We start from the raw sequence: 22034 nt of genomic DNA on the forward strand, positions 1-22034 counted from the left end.
AGTAATGAAAGCGATTACATTAAAACATTAACTAATACAGTTCCGGTCGTAAACATCACCCTGTAGATTTTATGAGTCTCATGTGATTACTGGTATATATAAAATGTTTACGCCTATATCTTCTATATTATCACATTCACAGTTCAGTTGAAAATTTAGCATCGTGTGGGCATAAGTGTTTATTTCTTTTAGTCCGTGTTTCTTGTGAAGTGCGAATGATTTACACTTCGTAACATTGAGAAAAGATTCTGATGCTGTTGATTAGAGATTTATCTCTTTCAAATGTTTAGAAAAGTAATGTGCATTGGGTACATGGTTTTTTGATCAAGTTTTGACGACCGGGGATACAAAACATTGTTTTTTCTTTTATTTCAGGATGAAAACCGATCTCTTGTTGAAAGACTTATCAAATATAAAGCGAAAGATGCAGATAAAATGAATGAAGAAAATGAACACTTTCTCAAGTAAGTATTCTATTACTTGCTACTTCAAATAAAGTATAATTTTTTCATTGCATGTTTTTATTGATTTTGTTTGGAGTTATACATTTTGAATAATTTCAAAAGAAATTCAAAATTTTTATGCTGTTTAAATAATATGATTTTTTCATAAAAAATATTTTATGGTATTATCGGCTTTATCAATTGTAATAAGTTAAATTTTCACTACTTCATTGAGTAATTGGCAGCGGACTATCCAAAACTGCTCCTATCATCTAGGGGAAAGTTCTGCACGTAGCATATTTGTGACTTATTGAGACGCTTAAGTAATACAACTAATGTATACTACGTAGTTAATTGGCTTCACCGTGTAAATGAGACTGCACTTAACGTTTTGTGTTGCAGATTTTATGTTCACAAACTTTGTGTTACAATGCGTAGTGTATGTGTAGTACGGGATTATGCGTGTGTCACGCGGTTGAGAACGCTTGCATAGAACATGATGATTTGTTTGCTTCTTTTTGTTTAATTTCTTCAACAGGTCAAGCAACCCTACCGCGTTTTTGATCAACACATTTGGTAGAGTTAGTTTCGGGTGAGTGTGACATAACGTGAATGAGGATTTGGTGGTATGAAGGCAATGTGGCGTTCAATAAATATTTTACTTCTTCATTGCGATTACTCATATATATGTCTTAACTGCACTCTGAAACTGACTCATTTTTCAATCTCTTATTTGACGTGTTTTGATTGTATGGAAATGAAATCAATTGTACTTCCGTAACTTGTTCCTGCATTTTATCTATTTGGATTTGTTTTGTTTGTTATTGGTTTGAAATTATATCGAATGGCTATCTTTTCAATAATTGTTTCCGCTCTCTTACCTGTTATTATGGCGCATTACTAATTGTGTTACAAATTACAATCATGCATTATGTGGACATTTGGTCGAAAACATTTTTCGGTTTCTGAATATGGTATTCAAAATTATTTAAGTGAAATTATAAAATTTAAATGACATTGTTAACATCCATTACATTTTTATTCATATTGTTATAGAGTTACATGCTGTAACCAATAATTACATAGTGTTATGGGCGGTTTGCACCACCACTTGATTTGTATAAGTTTGCCACTTTCGACTGGTTAATTCCATTTGAAATAAGTCTATATTTTATTGTATAAAATTAACAGGACGATTGCATATATTTCTGCAAACTTTCTTTGCAAGTCTATCATAAATTAATTGACGCAGGTTAAATTTTATGATCTGGAAATATAATATATGCGATAGTCCTTCCGGCGGTGTCCAATAATTATGTGAAGCTCTCAGAAAGGAGTAGAGCCAAGTCAAATTTAACCTTAGTTAACTCGGAAATATCTAGTATTTTTTATCCCCTAAATTTAGTCTATACTATTTAGCACCTCACATAATTAATGGAACTAATGAATACCTACTAACATAAATGAAGATTAAAAAAATAGCATCTCTATTTATAAGTGAACCCTTGACACAAAAATTATAAATATAATTAAATACATCATAGTCTTTAGTATATCCTAACGGTACCTTGGAAGCTAATAATATTTTTGTGTCGAGTGTAACGGTGAATGAAAAGTTTCAAATCCAAATGGAGTATTTTTATATAACATTATCATTTACCAAATATATTATGGTTGCTGTAAATAAATGATTATAACGAAATGATTTGAAGCCTGGTTTGTACTAACGTAAGTTTTAAGTTTGGTTTCAAAGAACTTATTGCGAATTGATTGTGTATATATTATTATGTTTCGGAGATGTTGCATGTTGCATACACTTTGCATGGAATGGAATGCGTATGCATAAGGAAATTGGCAAATATTTGTAATCATTTTTTATATATCTTATGTATTTTTTGAAGACAGCGGCACGTGGTATCATGGTAGCATAGAAAATATTGAAAAAGAAGCCTGTAAAAACGCTTTAGCGAAGCTTGGAGCAAGCTCATGGGTTGGCCTTAGTGGCGTAACAATGCTATCTGAATTTACTTTACACTCAAAAGAACAAATATGCCTATTAAATAATGATTTGTTATGCCACTTTATATGAAATATCTGGGATAGATTATAAAGGGTGTTTATTTTTCAGGAAAAAGAGTGACAAAGTACGAAAAGAGTTAGAGGAAGCAGCAAGGGAAGGTGGGAGTAGGAGTAGTGGGGGTTCGGGAGGCAGCGCGGACGATAAAATAATGGACTCGATGCCTTACTACGCGACCACACTTCCATCTAAAGTAGCTTTAAGATTCGTAAGTAATTAAATTATTTCATTTAGATATGAGACTCGAGAAGTTGTTACAATAAAAGTTATTGCTCTGATGTAAATAATAGCTTACTTTTTCACAAACTAAGAATAAGACATGAAACTATATTAATACTTATTTCAAAACAAAAACCGATGCCACGTTTTTCTGTTAGTTTGCTAGCGATAAAGTCAAAAACACCTGCACGAATTTTCATTCTGCTTTTACCTATATTGCGATAGCATGATTCCTTGAAGAAGGTTTTAGTAAACAAAAAATTTGTTAAGTTTAAGACAATGCGAAGGTATGCTAGTTAAAAATATATGAATGATTCATCTATTACTTTCATATTTATAATAGGATGCACATGATGGAGAGGTAAATGCAGTAAAATGGAGTCCAACCGATAGAATAGTGGCTACTGGAGGTGCAGATAGAAAAGTTAAATTGTGGGATGTGTCCAAATGTAAGTATTATAAAAATATTCAAATAAATAATATTTAATATAATGTGCTAGGTACAAGGATATTTTGGCACGTGGCGGAATTCGGAACTAATGCTGTTCTTCTTATTAAGTTAAAATTAAAGGATTAGCTTAACGTTTTCGTTCCTAATTTCCCTGTAACGAAGAAGTTTTCTTTATCGGCATAGCTTATTTCAAACTCACGCCTCTCTGGCAGTATCATCCAATCCAATTGATCAGACGCTTCATTTAAAACGAAAAGTGTGCTTAATTCAAATTTTAAAGCAAGTTTGAACGATACCATTATTAAAATAATTAATAAAAAATACGCTTAAACTCATTAAATTATTGTTAAGTGTACGAAGTTTGAATTAAATCTGTCCATTTAAAAGGGTCAAAATGGAGTCTTAAAACGTCTATTACATATATAACTACCCATTGAGCCCCAAGCGGCCCGATTGGTCCCAGACACAATAGATTTTCTATTGTGTCTGTGGTTCCGGGGCCAGAGTTACTACCTACCTAATAAAATTGTGTTAAAAATTAATTCATTATCCACAGTAGGTACATGCGAAAACCGAGGCACGCTGGTCGGTTCGAACGCGGGCGTCATGTCTGTGGACTTCGACTCAACGGGCGCGTACATAGTGGGCGCGTCCAACGACTTCGCGAGCCGCGTGTGGACCGTCGGCGATCAGCGGTTGAGGGTGAGCTGACTTTTTTTTTACTCGATTTTTAGCGCGAACTTTTTTTTTGGAGGGATTCATTCTTAGATTTTCTAGAATTGTGTTGCATTTGGGGTTTAAAATTTTTGATCGACTTCAAAAAAATTCAAAAGAAACGTATTTATTATTTATTATGTAGTTGGTGTTTGATTTTTATGTGATTGTTTGATTTTCAAGAATTGTGTTGCGTTTGAGGTTTAAAATTTAGGCAATAAATACAAAGAGCAAAATGTAGCAACAAAACCAAAGGTAAGCCTAAGATAAAAATCTATCGCCTGTTATTATTGTAATTAATAAATATGTAATTACGTGTTAAAACACAATTAATCCGTCAGTCCTCGGATCACAGACACAATAGAAAATCTATTGTGTCTCGGCCCGATCGGGCCGCTCGGTGGTCAATGGGTTAAATTTCTCTAGAGATTTGACACTTAATTAATATCCATACGGAAGTCCAGCACTAGAAAATTTAATATGCTTAGTTACTTAATATGTTTGTTTTATTATCATTATTTACCTCGTAAATTTATTATAATGGATTAAGTGTGAACTATTTACACCTATCTCTATAAAAAATATTAGCACACAATACCTATATTTGAAGAGTAGGTAATGCTTGTGTTTGTGTACGTATTAAATAAAAATTATCCTTACATATTAGATTCGGCTTGTTAAATATTTACTACCAATGTATTTCTCGATTTTAAGATTTATCTATTCGAAATCGAGAAATAACGTTTGCATAATAAAGTAGGAGTTTGATACTGCAGAAAAGATAAGAGAGATTAGAATGTAAATATGTAGTTCCTGATTTGTATAGAACGCGTGTCACCGCTTTTCTCCCTGGAAATTTTAACCCCACTAAATCAATTGTAACTGAATTGCAATGAATGCTCTACATTGCGCGATCGTCGCTTACTATAAAATGGTGGTTATCATTGCGTTGTTTTTGGGAACATGCATATTTTTGACATAATATGCTGATATATTGACTGACCGCCCGGTTAGCTTGGTTGGTAGTGACTAGTGACCCTGCCTACCGAGCCAGAGGTCGAGGATTCGATTCCCACCCAGGGCAAATATTTGTGTGATGAACATCAATATTTGCTCTGTTTCTGGGTGTTATCTATCTTCTTATATATAAAAATGAATCGCAAATTGTGTTGGTAAGCGCATAACTCGAGAACGGCTGAACCGATTTCGATAAATTTTTTTTTATTATATTCCTTGAAGTACGAGGATGGTTCTTATGCAGAGAAAACGTAAACATGTACCACGGGCGAAGCCGGGGCAGCCCGCTAGTATAAATATATATTTAAAACTAGCGGTCCGCCCCGGCTTCGCCCGTGGTACATATTTACGTTTTCTCTACATAAACACCATCCTCGTACTTCAAGGAATAAAATAAAAAAAGAATTATCGAAATCGGTTCAGCCGTTCTCGAGTTATGCGCTTACCAACACATTTTGCGATTCATTTTTATATATAAGACTAGCGGTCCGCCCCGGCTTCGCCCGTGGTACATATTTACGTTTTCTCTACATAAAAACCATCCTCGTACTTCAAGGAATATAATAAAAAAAGAATTATCGAAATCGCTTCAGCCGTTCTCGAGTTATGCGCTTACCAACACATTTTGCGATTCATTTTTATATATAAGAAGATTAGGTATGTACGTTTATCAGCCATCTGGTTTCCATAACACAAGCGAAAAGTTTTCGCTTGTCCCATGCTAAGCTTAGCATGGGATCAGATCGTGCCGTATGTGAATAATGTCCTAAAATATGTATTTATTAATTATCTAGGTACATATGTATATGAAAAAGCGCATAACATGAGCAGCGGGTAACCCCGCTCACAAGGTCCTTCTAACCTATTTTATCTATTCTGTGGGTGAGACAATTTTCTGAACCAGTATTTTTACAACACTGACCTTTTTTCATAATTATAGCCTAAGTACGGGATACAATTTAACCCGTTTGTTAGAAAACACTACATTTATCCGCCCACGGGCAATTTTTTGCTGACAACAAATTACGTTATTACATACATCTCGACCATTTAATGTGAGTCTATGATTTCGCAAAATGATGGCTCAATTTGTTGGAGTTCTCTTAACGAAAATGTTATTCTGTATCGAAATTGCAACCACAAAAAAGATTGGCGATTCCGTCGGAATAACAATAAGAGCAATATTACGTCAGGATGATATTGTCTAGAACGGGAGGCGGGGTCACGAGCACGATCCCTATTAGCGGGTTGTTAGCGCGCGTCGGCGCGTCGTGATCCCGCAAGATCACTTCCGGACGTTTCACAACAATATTCAACCCCACTTCTATTCTATATTATTGTTATTCTTACATCTATTATAAACAATATTTATTATTCACGAATTCTTATATCTTAATTTAAGCGGTCACCGTACGCCGGTTACCGTACGCCGAGCCGGTGAAACTCAAGTCCGATAGAAAACAATATTCAAATTGGATTCAATAACAAATCGATTGTATCAACGTTTACAATATGTATTAGGGTGATTGATCGGGTTGTCCCGGCTGTGCCTTACCTGTTTAATCCCGTTTTGCAAATAAGGAACTGTCAGTCAAGCACTAGTAAATGATAATGCGGTTCAATAACCGTGACAAATGAACCCGGAGCCACCCACTGTGTGGACACTGACTCACGTGATCGTAAAATTTCGCGGGAAAACTATAGATAGTTAAAGGTTATTATTTCAAATAGCATGATCCGCCCATTCGTTAAGAGAATTAACAGGAAGTTATAAAACTGGAAGCGCTCACAGAAAATAATAGGCCAATGCATTTTTATTGTAGGGATTATACGTTTAAATTAAAAGCCTGTAGTCTCAACAAGACAGTTAAATGACTGCAGATTAATTATTAACTGTAATTGTACTGAAGAAACAAGTAACAATTAAATTAGATAAGATAAGTAAATACTGTATTTTATAAAATGTTTGCACATATTTGTAATGTTTGACGATTAAAATCGTTGCAGGTATTAACCTGATAACTATGATTAAGCAATCGTATTGAATACTTTCCTTATAGGAATTATAGTACACACTAAACGCTTTATGTGAAACCATCATAGGAATGCCCATTCCAGGTGTATAAAATTACAGTTTCCGTGTTTGATTTCGCATCGGGGTCTGCGTGACCACGATCGCTCAGGATGATTCTGATGCAAACACAAATTACACAACGAATTCCCGTAACCGAGAGCGAGTAATCGCCATAATAATAAGCCAAATTCGATCGTACATCGTGAACGCACAGCCACGCCGCTACATACCGTGGTGATTTACAATCTGCTAACAGATTTGTTGATTCGCCCTCGGCATTGCCACTATCAATTTTTGTCATTACCTAGCTACCGACTTGCATTGCCAATGCTCTGTGTTTTCTCTTCGTACATTGTATGTTGGAACGTTAATTTCAGAGAGAATTCCTCTCATCATGACGAGATAGCGGGCTATCAAACAGTAAAATCAGACGCTGCTAATTCCATTGAACTGCACCGTGTTCTTAACTGATGAAAGAAATTAAACGGGCTGAATGTATAATGTAACGTTTTATGTGGCTTTTAAGGTATGTGTGAAATTCATTCAAATGTACGTTATTCGGTACCGTTGTGCTGTAATATTAAACATTTAAAGAATTTAAAACATTTATAAATTCATTTCGTTATGTACCTTTATGTTAACATTTACTTTAGCCGAGCAAATAAAATACATAAATGCAGCAATCGATGTCCCATCGCTGATAAGATGCTATCGCATGGAATAAATTCCCTCTATAATAGAACAGAGGTTCAAACGTTAGAAACCGAGAAAAGTCATGAAGGGTATTGTCCACGGCCATTATGTGCGACCTCATTTTTCTTCCCGGAGAAAGTGTGTGCTAGTTCATATTGAAAAGTTAAAGAGCCACGTATTTACCACAACAATAGCATCGTTTTGAAACTAAAAGTACTACCAAATACCGCATCTCTTTGATTTACCTACCTGTAGTCTGAATAAGTAACATCTAAAATGACAGTTGAACACGATGATAAATGTTTCGCATTCGATTATGCAAAGTCATGCGGTTAAACAATGAAATTGTTTTGATAAACACGATTGTCCATGTTCCCGGCCATAAAGCATCTTTTCACTATGCTTTCATTGTATTTTCGTTTTCTACGCACTCTCTCTTGTTAAGACATGATGTTTTCCATATTGATAAATTAGCAGACATTATATTATAGCGAAGCGATTTCGATCACTTGCAGTGGCTTGACCAATTTACATTTCATTGAGCTTTGTTAGCAAATGCATGAAACCAATATCTCTTATTTGAAAGACTGAATCACATTCACTGATATATGTTACGAAACGATCTCTCTAGAAGAAACTATATCTTGATTTGAACTATGTATAACATTTTTTAAAGTTTCTATTACACATTTCTAAAAGAGTCATTTTTATTTACATGAAAGCTATTTGCGCATCATTGCGTTTCATAAACACAGCTTTTATTTTAAGCTCTTACTCACGCAAAATGACTCTGTTTAAACATAATTTTACTATGAAAGCCTATCTCATAAAATTATTCATATATAACATTTTTAACATAATGTAGTTATAATTTCTTGTACCTATCTATTATTATATCATAATGTTATATCTTTATTCATAGATACAATTGGGTTCGTCAAAAATTTACCTCTTTTAGGAAATATTTCACAGTAAAATAAGTGTATATATTAAAATGTGTGGGGAAGGGACAAATATATGAAATAAAAACCAAAATCGATTGAACAAACATTATGTAACCCTATTTATATTTAAATAAGTAAAACTTTGTAGGAACTGTAAGAACGAAATTATTAACTGATACAATAATGGTACTAAAGCTTATCTAATACCATTTATATAGGTAATGAAATAACAGTTCATAGCCCTTTTTTTCATCAATATTGGTCTATTATCTATCCGATGACTATAAAATTTTTTAAGTTATAAACTTCTCGATGATAACTTTCCATATAATGTCAAATAAAATCTCTAAACGATTCGGAACCCTGTGGTGAAAATACTCAGGTTTATGTTCCACTTACGCATTCCTTATAATCATTGATATAAAGAGAACTGAAAATGTTAATAAATATCCTCAACATAAAATAAATGCGACATAATTGGAAAACGTTATGCTATAATAATATGCTGAACAGGACATGCTCTTAGCTAGTCCCATTGAAATAACGTATGTAATCTCGTTCCTCATTTTATTAGTACCAAGCTGGTTGTAATATTTCATCTAATCCGATACGCCGGTCGTTAGATATAATCTAATTATTTATTGAATGGAATCGGAAGAATATATCAAAATGGTTGGTTTTGATAAAATTCAATGATGTTCACGACCGCGTTGGTGCTCAAGGACGTCGTAGAGCACCATCTATAAATCCTTATTTGGTAATCTTCTGAATTATAATGTTTTAAGATTGTGTATGCCGTCGGTAATCTGACATGTCATGATGGTCTGACTGACAGGATCGTTTCGTGAGCTTTTTTTTCTTTCTTCATCTCTCGTTTATTTAAAGCCTCTCTGCCTATAATTTCATAAATATTTCATGTTTTATGGACATCTTCATCGTTCATGTAATTTTGAATGCAGTTTTATGTTTTATTGTTATTGGTTATGGTTACTACACTGGGCTTTGCTTGTGATATTTAATTGCACAGTTGTAAGGACTTATATGCTATTGTTGTAAGCTCCATTACACCATCCGCTCCATACAATGGAGCAGTATAAATTATACCTTTATTACATATATTTAAAGCTATTCGTTTTGTATATGCTCGTTGGTAATAATTGAATGGTTAAAATAAGTTTACTTTGTTTTTATTTCTACATCAAGGAGCTTTTCATAGATACCAAAGAGGCTTTATGCATTTTTATTTCCTACCATTTTATTAGACTTAGTTTATTATATATGCAATATGCATTTCTTATATTGAAGCTCTGTATGAACTTTTCTGAACATGAAACCTTTTTCTTAATTTTAAATAACTTTTATTATGTACACTTAGCGTTGTTAGATTATTAATTAATAGATATTTAAGAATCAGAAAATAAATAGGTATAAAATGTTTAAGAATTCCATAGATAGGTCCATACTTATGTACACCTAGGCTTTGATCGTTATATTTATTCCTGCATTATTATGATGCTGGCATTTACACTATCTATAGTTTGCATATAATTTCCTTTTAGCTTTAAATATAACATTCTTAATATTATCGGGAGACATTTTATAACAAGAGTTCATGCTTCACCGAGAAAGCTTAATTATTAATACCAAGAGTAATTTGTTAATTCCTGCTGGGTCTTATCATTTGATGTTGGATAGTTAAATATAGAAAGATAAGGTCTAGCTTCCTGCCCGCGGCTTCGCCCGCTTTGTCTGAAACCTAATAAATTATATACTAAAACCTTCCTCGAGAACCACTCCATCTACTAAAAAAACCGCTTCAAAATCCGTACCCTTGTTTTAAGATTTAAGCATACATAGGGACAGAGAAAGCGACTTTGTTTTATACTATGTAGTGAAGAATGCAGAACATTAGGTATGGTATGTATATGCAAGCTCTGCATCATGAGCTTTAATGGATCTCTCGCGACACGTGTCGGCGGTCGCGTGCCGACTGATCTTATCGCAAGCACGAATGCCGACGAGGTGTGCCCCTACACACGTGATTGTTTCACGTACGCAGGGCTGCTAAGTGATGTTTTCGATTATTTTTGTACATTTGAAATGTAAGAAATTGTGGAAATGGATAGCGATTAGATATACATAATAATAATTTAGCAAAGGTCTAAAACCTAATAAATTATTATTTAAGACTTTGAGGAAGTCTACTCAATGATGCAAAAAAAGATTGGACTTAGGGCATTTAATGTTTTCTTTGTTAGAATTTCATAAAATATAAATAACTAGTGACCCGCCCCGGCTTCGCACGGGTGCAATGCTGATACTAAATACACTACAGAAAAACTGCGAACGTTGTATATAAAAAACATAGCGGCCCGCTCCGGCTTCGCACGGGTATAAAATAGATAGCCGGGCGGCCGGCCGGTACCGCCGCAAACGCTACGTCCCGCAATTTTTAAATCTGTAATATCTTCGAAAATATTCACTTAAATCATACGGTGTAAAGGGCCATATAGATCTATATTAAATGAACAATGTACTCGAGGTATTTAATTGGTTAAGGATTAATGCTGTATTGGTTAAAATCGCATCGAAAATTAGCTATTATTTGTCGTAAAAAGTAAATGACAAAAAAAGTTATTGTGGGTTATCCATAAGAGTAATCATATACCATCGCGGACTTTTCTGTAGACCTTTTCAATGTATATAATACTTAGTACATTATTTTGATAAAACTCGTAGGGTTCAGCCTGCGTTTGCAATGTAAGCGGAAAAAATGTAATTATTTACGACATCACATTAGAAACCTCAAAAATAACAGTACTTCTCCACTATTTAATGCATGTTATTATACATATAAACCTTCCTCTTGAATCACTCTATCTATTAAAAAAACCGCATCAAAATCAGTTGCGTAGTTTCAAAGATTTAAGCGTACAAAGGGACATAAGGACATAAGGACATAGGGACAGGGAAAGCGACTTTGTTTTATACTATGTAGTGATATTGTGAATAGAGTGCTCGGTTTTGTTTTAGCAACCAATTAATTAATTTTTCTGGAATTTACTGTAAGTGTCCTCTTTGGCAAATTTGTGAAAGAAAAATGTGAATAGCGTTCTAATATCAATTCACTTACATAATTTATTAACTTCAGCAGAGTTTGATATAAATTTTTATTTAAAGAAATAGAGTGGCAACCATAAAAGTAAACTTAGATTTGATCTCGTAGATGCGTCTATCGCGAACTTGTCAAATTGCTTGACCGCTTTCGAGCTTGTTATCACATTCTTTTGAAAACAAGAATTTTGTGCAAGACTCAATTGCACGAGTCTTATCTGAGGAAATCTAAATATGAAATTGTTTTTTTGTAAGATGTTGTAAAATATTTATGTCATCAAGAAAAAAACGTAGATTTAAAATTTAATCTTTTAGGATTATGTTTTTATAATGTAATATAATTTAAAATGCATAGTTACCTACTTTTAAAATTCACATCTATTTCTTTAAAATAACTTATTAAAACTTTGCTAGTGATATCCGCTAACTGCACTCATCGCAGCAATACTTGCTTTTTCCAATGTTCTTAGTTTCGTACAAAACCATTTTTATTTTATTTTTTTACAATAAAACAATTGTCTGAGATGCAATTTTTAATATAATATTTTCGTCTCTCCAACAAATAACCCACTATTGCATTAAAAAAAATAATTCATTACACTACGCTTACATTGAATGATTAAAATATGTATGTATTTTTTATATTTTTTGTAAGGCCCTGGTTTGTTGTGAGGTTGTGAGTTAATATAGGTTTCTGAATTTTGTTTGTAACGATGTTTAATACTATCAATAAGAAACTCGGAATATATTCATTCATCTAATGAAATTAATAAAAAATTATGTGATTTATTGATTTTCTATCAGATAAGTATTGAATTACTAAAAAGGATTTCATGCTTCAGATAGTTCTGGTAGGTGTTAAGTAAAAATAAAACATGGTTGTTATATTTTATAATTTTTATTTCACTGTAGGTAATTCGACAATTTTGGATGGTTGATGTTGGTACTTATTTAAATTTTTAAACAAATTCTTAATAAGGCACTATGTCCATAAAATACTCTCGGTTTACTATAATATAAAAATAGCACATGTTTTTATAAGCAACTATTCGTTTATATTACGATGTATACTATAGGTATAATTCGAAATCGATCATAAATTACGTAAAAAAGAAACTATTCCTAGGTTGAATAAATTACGATTTCGGAACGATTGTCTATACATCGTTTCTTGACTTGGTCGCATCATTGATTTATCTACTTAAAAGGTACAGAAATGTTATTCTCGACTTAAAACTATTGTTAGGTCACTCTTACTCTACTTTGAAAAATATGGTACAATACGTTAATCGATCATCCGCGAGGACGTTCGCACGTAAAGTGAACAAATGAGCGACATAATCTCGATAACGACTACGACCATTGTCCCGCTTCCGACCGCAGAGACGGGGACAAGCAAGCGTACACACTCACGTCATACACGCAAACAATCATGCAATACGTCACGTCTTTCATTCATCATCAATCACAAACGCTTAAGTGATCGTCCCCGTCTCTGTGTCGTGCAAATCCGTGGCTATATTCGAAATGACATAGAAAGCGGATATGCACTACCATTAAGAACCGCTATCAAAGTCCTCCGCTCATTAAAAGATTACACTTTTAGAGCCAAGACTCGACGGGGGTATTTAAACTACGAAATATACTACTATTGCAAACGTTCGTTACGTCGACATTCTTAAATCTATTCAGAAGTGCCTCTGGTGCGCTCGGGAAAAACTAGCATCATAAACTTTGCAAAGAGATGAGGGAGCGTTGGGGCCTGGCAATAATTCTGCTGCTTTAGCAGCCGCACGTCTCCGTTGCCAACTGCATGTCCATGCAGCCAGTACGACTAGTTGTGCTGCAATAAAAGCGGCAGCTGCTAACATGGCTCCAGCAGCATTGACGCATGTTACGTCAGTTTCGCGAACATAGACAGAATCTTCAGTTACGTTCTTAGCGCGTTGTTTGTCGAAACCGAATTTGTCTGTTATTTGAATTGTTTGTACAAGGAGCATATTATCAGTGGGCGCAGCAGGGGTAGAACGTCTCTTCCTACGGCCGTATGACATGACTGATCTCAACTCATTCGGTCCACCGTCACATTGAACAGGTTCACATTTCGGCATACACGGTGTTACCAAGGCACGGAATTGGACAACTTCTGATGATGGGAACTTGAAGGCATCGAAGTTCGATAGAAGAATCTGTAAACAAAAACAATATATGATTTTCCAGTAACGAAGAAATAATAATGTGAAAATAAATGATGAAAATTATCTAAATACCTTTCCACTTGCAGTTGATTTAAACAGTGGTCCCATAATGAAATGATCAGTGGGGCAACCGTCGCTGTCAATGAGTGTGATTTCACTTGAGTCAACGCCATCCATAGCGACAAGCTCACGAACGAAGATTTCGAATGGTGAATTCGGATCCATGATTTCAAATTTGAGAGCCTAAAATTATATAAAGTTATTAATATAATGTTATCAATTCATATATAAATGTTTTTTCATAATTTATTTTAAAAATAATTACCAAGGGATCACCGACTTCAGCAGACGCAATGGTATCATCACCACTTCTATCGGTAATTTTCATCGCTACATTCGGTGACTCAACAATGACCTCCTCAGATAGACCAGTCTTAATGTCTCCTTGAATTCCGAGATCGACTTCATTTGCAACGGTTTTATTTGTCAAATCATACTGACAAGTCACAGCTAATCCGAGATCAGAAGAGGTGACGATCGTGTCGTGATGCTGGATTACTACGTCATTTAAATACCTGCAACAAAATAATCGACATTAATCCTACCGATATTTAACTTATGTATAATGAAGAAACAAGTATTAAAGATTTTTTAAGTTAATTACCTGCCAAGACCGTTTTGCTTAACATTGCACTCGATGTTATTGTAACCCATATGCAATTCGAATTCCAAACTTTGTTTAACATCCACGACACAAGAGTTTGGACTTCCTTTAGCGTATATCTTGCCGTCGAACAGTTTTGACGTTTGAATTTTGGCAACCATGTCACCAGCACGGCAATCAATGGATACGTTATAGCAGGAAGATAATTCGTATGTGGCTGCCTCGGGTACTTCCAAATAGGGATCCTGTGGGATAATAAAGACATTAATTACCATCATTTTAATGATGCCTAAGATGTAACTAGTCAATTTTGTATTTACAAACCTGGATGTCAGCAAGAGTAGCTTTAGAGTGATGAGATAATCGGCACACGTGATCGCCAGTATCACCATGATCGTATGAATGGCAACGGAAGGGTGAATTCAAACACAGCTCACGACATTCTTCTATTGTTTGCACGTCTTGATATACAGAGTCGACAGTCTTGAGAATACGTCCATTCATCTTTTTGAACTCGCACAGTTTAGTTGGCTCCTCAACGCAGTTGTTTTCTAAGTAGTCGGTATCTGTGTAAAAATAATATTTATTTTGAAATGTTTATCTATAAATTTATATTTATTTATATGTTATAATGTAAAAAATATTGAACCACACTTCATTAAGTACGCACCTTCATTCGGTTGAAAAGCGTTGGTGCCTCCGAGAGTAATACGATCCATATTTGATAGAACGCACTCGCCTGTTTTGTTGTTATAGTTCGCCGATCTGTAACGAAGTAATACGTGCTATAAAAGGCGTTCTATTCTTTTTGTATCGCCGTGTGAACTTTCTCAGACTTAACCTCATCCAGTGACACCTTTTACGCTCTTATACTTAAATCGTCTTTATCTATAGATGTGGATTATGAGGTAGGCTTATACTACACGGAAATGCGATAATTAAATTCAATTAGCTATAGCAACAAAAAGGTAATTGTATAATGGAAAACCTTTTAACATTTCTTCAAGCATTAGAAAAAGCTACGGCATGTTTGTAACTAAGCGTTGTTAAAATTCAAATCGAATGTCAGTTAATCATACTACTAGCAGTTTATCATGTAAGGAACGATTCAGATGCATATGAACTGGTTTTATTACAAGTCGCTTCACGATGTAACTTATGTAACTGTGACCTCTTTGGCCTTTATTACTTTATAGTGACCACCCGCACAAGGACAATATTATCTTTGTTCATCTGTAGCAATATTTTCTCTTGATTTACAATCGATCTTTATCGCGTGACCCTCGCACTAACCTGTGCCAATACATCCTTATAAAGGATCGTCTCAAACACACGCTTTATCTTCTCCACTTGAACGTGATTAACTTTAAAAATAAAAAGCTAAGTTGTTCCCAGCGCTTGAAAACTTTTAGCAGCGAAGTAAATTTGTAGTTACTTTATTCAATACATACAACAACATGATAACATAGAAATGTTAGTTGCAAGATTCTTAAGTTCAAATAAATAGTAGACGTGATAGAACAGAGGGTTGGCATTTATGAATTCAGAGCATAAATTCTCATGATGAGATGTAGGTCTTTCAATAAGTTAAAGAGGAGAGTTCAGTTTATCGCTTATTGTATTGTGAAAGTAGGAAGCGATAGGGCAGTCCTCTCCCACACTGAGGCGCGAAACCTCCGCGCCCGCGAAAACGAATATTTGTCGTGACTGTCAAATCGCGATGAGCTCCGCCCTGCAGTTCGCTGCTTGACTCAATAGAGTTAAAATTCTATTCAAGATACACCTGTCTAACAAAATTGCGCAACCGTAATTTAATACGTTCGATAAAATCGTAGATATGCTATATTGCCTATTGTGCACTTGAAAATAGTAGCAATGTTTTAAATGGGATTTAGTTTTGTAATTATATTTTAAACCAAACACTAATTAGTTAATTGATGAATAACAGTAATTCTATTTATTATCTCGCATTCGGTCTAAAGCATTTCCTAGTATTTTCGCGCTAAAGCATTTCCTTTAAGTAAATGATCACTATAAAATCCGCAGTTTCTCCTTATAAAACTCAGATGAGCAAATTTTATTGGTATCAAACGACCAGTTAAGTGGGGTAATAAGATTTCCGATGATCTTGGTTGCTTTAAAACTAAAATAAACTAGGGACATGGTAGCGTGCTCGTAAAACAGATTTATGGGTGTACTTGATTGTGATCATGTGTTTTGCCATTATATAGCGATATATCTAATAAATACATTCACTCATTTCCTTGTTACTTGTATAATTTTAATCAAAGCATTACATCAATACTCTCATTAAAAATGAAATAAGGGCAGTATTTAATTAGAAACACGCAATAGTTAGATAACTTGAAAGGCTAGAAATAAGGGATATATTTCTTCATGGAACCCCCACCAGGAATGCATGGAGATTAAATATGATTATCAGTTATAACGAATTACAGAGCAAAAAGAACTTTGAATTTGTTACGATGTATAAATCAACATAGCAAATGTTACTACATAAACATCTTTAATGTTATATTTTCTTGTACCAATAACGGTTTAATGCAGAATCTACTACGATTTATTAATAGAAATATAGCGTCAATTAATTAAAAGTAAAATATGCAAAGTAAACTACATTCACTGCACTGAGATTAATTAACGAATGCAGATCGACTGGTTCTGAGTAAATATTTAACTTCTTTAAAATGTATGAGTATACTTTTAATGTATGTTACACCTACTAAATTACTATCAGTAAACAAATCTTTATAATAATAAAATCTGAATCTAACCATAGCATAGGCATGTAGCAATATTCCAATTTATCACTATAACCACAATAATAGCAAGGAAACGGTTTCTGGCTTATTGAATTGAATCCGCTTCAGAAACAACACAATATAAATCTTACTTATTCGCAGAATCTAAATATTTTCACTTCCTCGTTGAAGGGAATACAAATAAGTAACAGTATTTCAATGAAGATGTTATGACCTTTTGTATAGGATTGTAATCCAAGAAAAGAGGGGAAAATTATTCTCACTTCCTTTCACAAGAATCCAATGATATTGCAATATTATGATCTTAACGGGGCATTTAAAGCATTTAAACAATTTCCCATGAGAAACATCAATAAGGAACCGATTTTACAAAAGCATTCTGTACCTACCACTTCTATATATATTTTTCTTACTATGCTTGGTGTATGGAAAATAGGTAATAAATTAAAATTACCTGCAAATGAATTCATTTTCGCCCAGGCAAAGGTCGAGGCACATTTGTCTTGAACTGACGGTGTGTGTCTTCTTGCCTTTTCCCTTGAGATGGTAGCCGCGTACACGATCAAAGCACCAGGCGCGCTCGCACGGTCTCACACCCATACATGATTTTTGAGCGTAGATTGTAAATACGGGAAATTGGGACTTGGTCAATGCTCCTAAAACAGAAAAAGGTGAAATTATATAATTTAAAAAAATATAAATATCATGATTCAGCGTCTTAAATACATACATTAACGGTTTCGTGTAGAATTTAGTCAATTATTTTCTTGTAGGCAAGAAAATCAATAACACCAATTTGAAAAGTTTACAAATTCACATCATTTTGTGTTAATATTTAAAAGTGGTTATTATATTCATATTTAATATGGATCATTACCGGGTAATTGGTCTGCATCAGAGCTAAAAAGCACACACAAGCCAGTTTCGTAGTTCACTGCGCGACACGTGTCGTTGGACTGGCATTGCTCCAAGCAATCGGTTAACATAAGAGTACCGGGGATGTCATCCAGAATGTGTGATGGTGCTGAGAAAACGTACCTGTCCACGGAAGAATACATTTAGCAATCTAGTATACATTTTTAATAGTATTCCCATTTAAGAATAGTCAATTTACCCAGTGACTAGTTCAAATCCAATCATTTCAGAATCGCATTCTTCCAATGAATTTGCAGGAGCTGATGGAGCAGAGATTCCACTTGGTGCAGAGGGTGGGATACCAGCGGCCGTCTCTGGCACTGGGGCAGGTTCTTGTGGTTCTGGTTGCTCTTGAGGTTCTTGTGGTTCATCGGCTTCTTCGAGTTCGTCTTCAGGTTTTTCGGGAGGTGGAGCAGCTGGACTCTTGTATTCTTGCGGGGCTTCTACAACCGAGGGTTCGGGAGATTCTGATTCTACGGCGAGATTGTCTTGAGGTGGAGCATCGGCCGCCGTTCTCAAAGTTCCTTCAAACTTTTTTTGTGCCGCGACGGCGCACACTAGAATCACTAAACTAATGAAAATCCGCATTGTTCCGCTGGTCACACGCCGTGGCAACATCTGTAACAAGTATAAAAAAAATACGTTAATCCTCAATAAAATTTAATCACTTCTATGATAAGGATTAGTTCCAATTTTATAACACAAATTCTTAATTTAAATTCTGCACATACTGATGAGCTTTTTGTATGGACTTTTTTCTCAGAATTGTTGTTTAGTCTAATTAAGACACATTTATTATTCTCTATCCCGGCCTTAACTGTGAGAATGAACGTAAAACAATTACGATCTCAATCAGAGGGCGTTAACTTTATAATCGTCTTTAAAAGTAATTAGAGCTGAAATGCGCCGTAATTGTTAAATTCGCCCCCGTAACTGCAAAATGCTCAAATTACATATTATGTATTTTATAACATCCGAAAGGAGTTAACTGTACATTAAGAAACGGGCGTAAGCTTTCACATACGATAATTAATTAGAATATCTATAGTAAGTGGCCTAGATTGTTTGTTTCGTATGATTGTTTTAATTATCACTCGTTTGAATGGTAATTGCTCAAGAGTCAATCCAAAAAAGCAATAACCCATTAGTTGAAAATTGTGAAGAGCTTATTAGAGCAGTTTTTTGTGACGATCGAATATACGGGTGCTGTTAGGTTACGCTCACGCTCTTCGCACAATGTAGTAACGGTTCTTATTTAAGTGTCGTCCACTCCATGGTCAACGGTATTGGATTATAAAAAAATCCTATATGTTCTTGACAATGGATAGGAGATTGCACATTTAATTGGATAAAATGGCATTGATTGTATCTATTATTACCGACTAATTACTACTGACTCATTTACTCTGGATAGGAAAAGGAAACGTGTACAATCGTGTATTCACTATTGCCAATTTTTTTTCTATTGCTCCTACACAGCGTGTAGCATAATACATACCAGCCTCAAAATATGCATTTTATAGAAAAAATGTAGTTAATTATATTAATACACAGATCATTATAATATTTTGACCTGAACTTTTACTTCTAAAAAATGTAGGACTCGAATTTTGCCGAAATTGAATTACAAGTGAGTTAAAATGCCTTCAACTACACAAAAAATGCAGTTTTTGTAACATGCTCGATAAATCGATTTCATTGTATTCATTGTTCACTACCAATAACGAGCTTCTACTTAAGTTACTAAAAAGTAGCGGTATTATTATACATACTTATATTGAAATATATGTATTTATTTTGTTGAGGTACTTTGTACTGAAATAATAATTATTGTAAGGGCCGATTTTTCAATGCTTGGATAAAACTTATCCGTCCAATAAAGTATTACACGATAATATTAAAATGTCACGTAAACTGTCAAATACGGGCAATTAGAATACGTTTTTAAAAATGGTAGTTTTATACATTATTCGACGAATAAGTTTTATCCAAGCATTGAAAAATCGGCCCTAAGTGATACGCAAATAAATTATAAGGATATAATAAAAGATAAACGTTAAGTCAACAGTCATCGCAATTGTCATCTAAATGTAAATTAATAGTTGATTGATGGCACTTATCGAGTTCGAGAGCCTGTCGATACCTCGCGTGTCTCGAGCCATCTTCGGATTTCTACACAAAAAACTTTTTGCTAAAGCAGCATTTATTTTTAGTATTCTAATGGCGTTTAATTACTAGTATAAATTTAATTTATATACAACACTCCGTTAGAAAATTATTCATCGCAGCAATAAACACTTGCATAAGTGTCTCGTATAACGGGTTCATGTTTGCAATATATCTCATTTTATTAGAAAAATAAAAATGGCTGATAAATAGGTTGCAATAACGTTAATAATAATAAACTTAACGCCCCTGTAGAAGTGGGTGGCATTATGGCATTCAACGGAATTACTGTAGATGCAAAACATAGTAAAAACATGATTGTTTGCCCTATTTCCACATAACCCGTGACTGCTATGAAGATTGCTTTATGAGAGCAATATTGTACATTTCAGTTAGACATGGTGTGGGCTTAAACGATGAAACACGATTGACGCACCCGAGGTATTTACTTGAATCAGGAGCGCTCCTCTATTTATCGTTATATAACTTACATTTCATAAAACATCAAATGTAGTAATCCATATTTCCATTTTTAGCTTTAATATGTAGGTAATCAAGCTATAAGTTGAAATCATTTATGAAATTAAATATTAGCTTTAATTTTATCACATGTTCCGAATTTAGTCAATTGGTAATTCAACTAAAATTCGAACAATTCCAATTTTGGAAGGCGGTCGACGGCCGAGTGGTATTTTCGGCGCTGTCTCATAAAATTAGAGATACTTCATACAAGCCCACGCAAATACATGAACCGTGGTCGCCGCGAGCAAAACTGGTAATTTATATGTATTTGTATTCAATAACAGAAATTATAGTAAGGCTTGCAAGCTATCTAACGTCTATTAGAGAGACCCTTAAAGGGTTTTTACCAGAGCTATTGTATTCCTATGTCGGATATCACTTGCGAATGTGTGCTAGCCCCGAGCCGTGATCAGATGGGGTCAGCGCATTCAATGAGGCGGATGCCTCCAACCTGCTATTTACGTTTCACCATACTTGTACTGGTTGGCACACTATGGATATCGGCTGTGATTTCTTGCTCGTAGACCTTTAAAGACCTCATTTTGTGTGTGCCAATTTGTTGTAATCTAGTTTAGTTTATGGGAATCGAATATTTTACGTTCCGGATGTGTTACAGTTTAAGTAGTTTAAGCTGTCGTTTCGAGGAACATACCTATGCTTAATATTAAAAGTGTGATGTGCCATGTTTATTACTTAAGGAATAATAACTTCAATCTACTTTTATGGATAATCTAGAAAATCGCTCGAAGCATTTACTACGACTATAACAGTAGCAAAACATATTTAACATAAATCTGTGCTCGAAATTAAACCAACTTCATTAGTATAACTAAACGGGTTATTAATATTTGCTTTACAGATTGCATCGCCGACATTTGTACGGCTTAATTCACCTGATAAACTAGGCGTGTCTAAATATAACCATTTACATCAACAGTAGCAATGTCTAACTTATTTACATTGAATGAAACTTTGTTGCGCTGACATAATGGAATTGTGAGTTCCCGCCTTTATAATGTTTGAATTGCCGAAGACAGATG

The 22034-nt window shown here is 34.3% G+C and overlaps 2 protein-coding genes across 3 annotated transcripts in view; one reads left to right on the forward strand and one right to left on the reverse strand.

The window, feature by feature from the left end:
- The window catches only part of Atg16 (Autophagy-related 16), a 130511-nt gene that overhangs the window by 4040 nt on the left and 104437 nt on the right, over window positions 1–22034 (forward strand). Inside the window, exons 5-9 of one of the 2 annotated variants that reach the window (XM_090101932.1) lie at window positions 376–464; window positions 982–1035; window positions 2572–2728; window positions 3083–3188; window positions 3747–3892. In XM_090101932.1, the coding sequence (XP_089958058.1) occupies window positions 376–464; window positions 982–1035; window positions 2572–2728; window positions 3083–3188; window positions 3747–3892 (552 nt within the window). The remainder of the gene's footprint in view (window positions 1–375; window positions 465–981; window positions 1036–2571; window positions 2729–3082; window positions 3189–3746; window positions 3893–22034) is intronic. The other variant, XM_090101933.1, reaches the window with a different exon arrangement.
- The window catches only part of neo (ZP and PAN domain-containing protein neyo), a 42238-nt gene continuing 32829 nt past the window's right edge, over window positions 12626–22034 (reverse strand). The window contains exons 3-11 of the mRNA XM_090101928.1: window positions 18506–18924; window positions 18269–18429; window positions 17846–18047; window positions 15279–15373; window positions 14933–15174; window positions 14609–14853; window positions 14270–14519; window positions 14017–14187; window positions 12626–13935 (exon numbers count right to left, since the gene is read on the reverse strand). Of these exons, the coding sequence (XP_089958054.1) occupies window positions 13435–13935; window positions 14017–14187; window positions 14270–14519; window positions 14609–14853; window positions 14933–15174; window positions 15279–15373; window positions 17846–18047; window positions 18269–18429; window positions 18506–18924 (2286 nt within the window). The 3' untranslated portion in view covers window positions 12626–13434. The remainder of the gene's footprint in view (window positions 13936–14016; window positions 14188–14269; window positions 14520–14608; window positions 14854–14932; window positions 15175–15278; window positions 15374–17845; window positions 18048–18268; window positions 18430–18505; window positions 18925–22034) is intronic.

Source organism: Colias eurytheme, chromosome 5 (assembly GCF_061535395.1).
Source record: "Colias eurytheme isolate Ceu_HAF_F1 chromosome 5, ilColEury1 Martin Lab GWU primary, whole genome shotgun sequence".
In the NCBI taxonomy this organism is placed as follows: domain Eukaryota; kingdom Metazoa; phylum Arthropoda; class Insecta; order Lepidoptera; family Pieridae; genus Colias; species Colias eurytheme.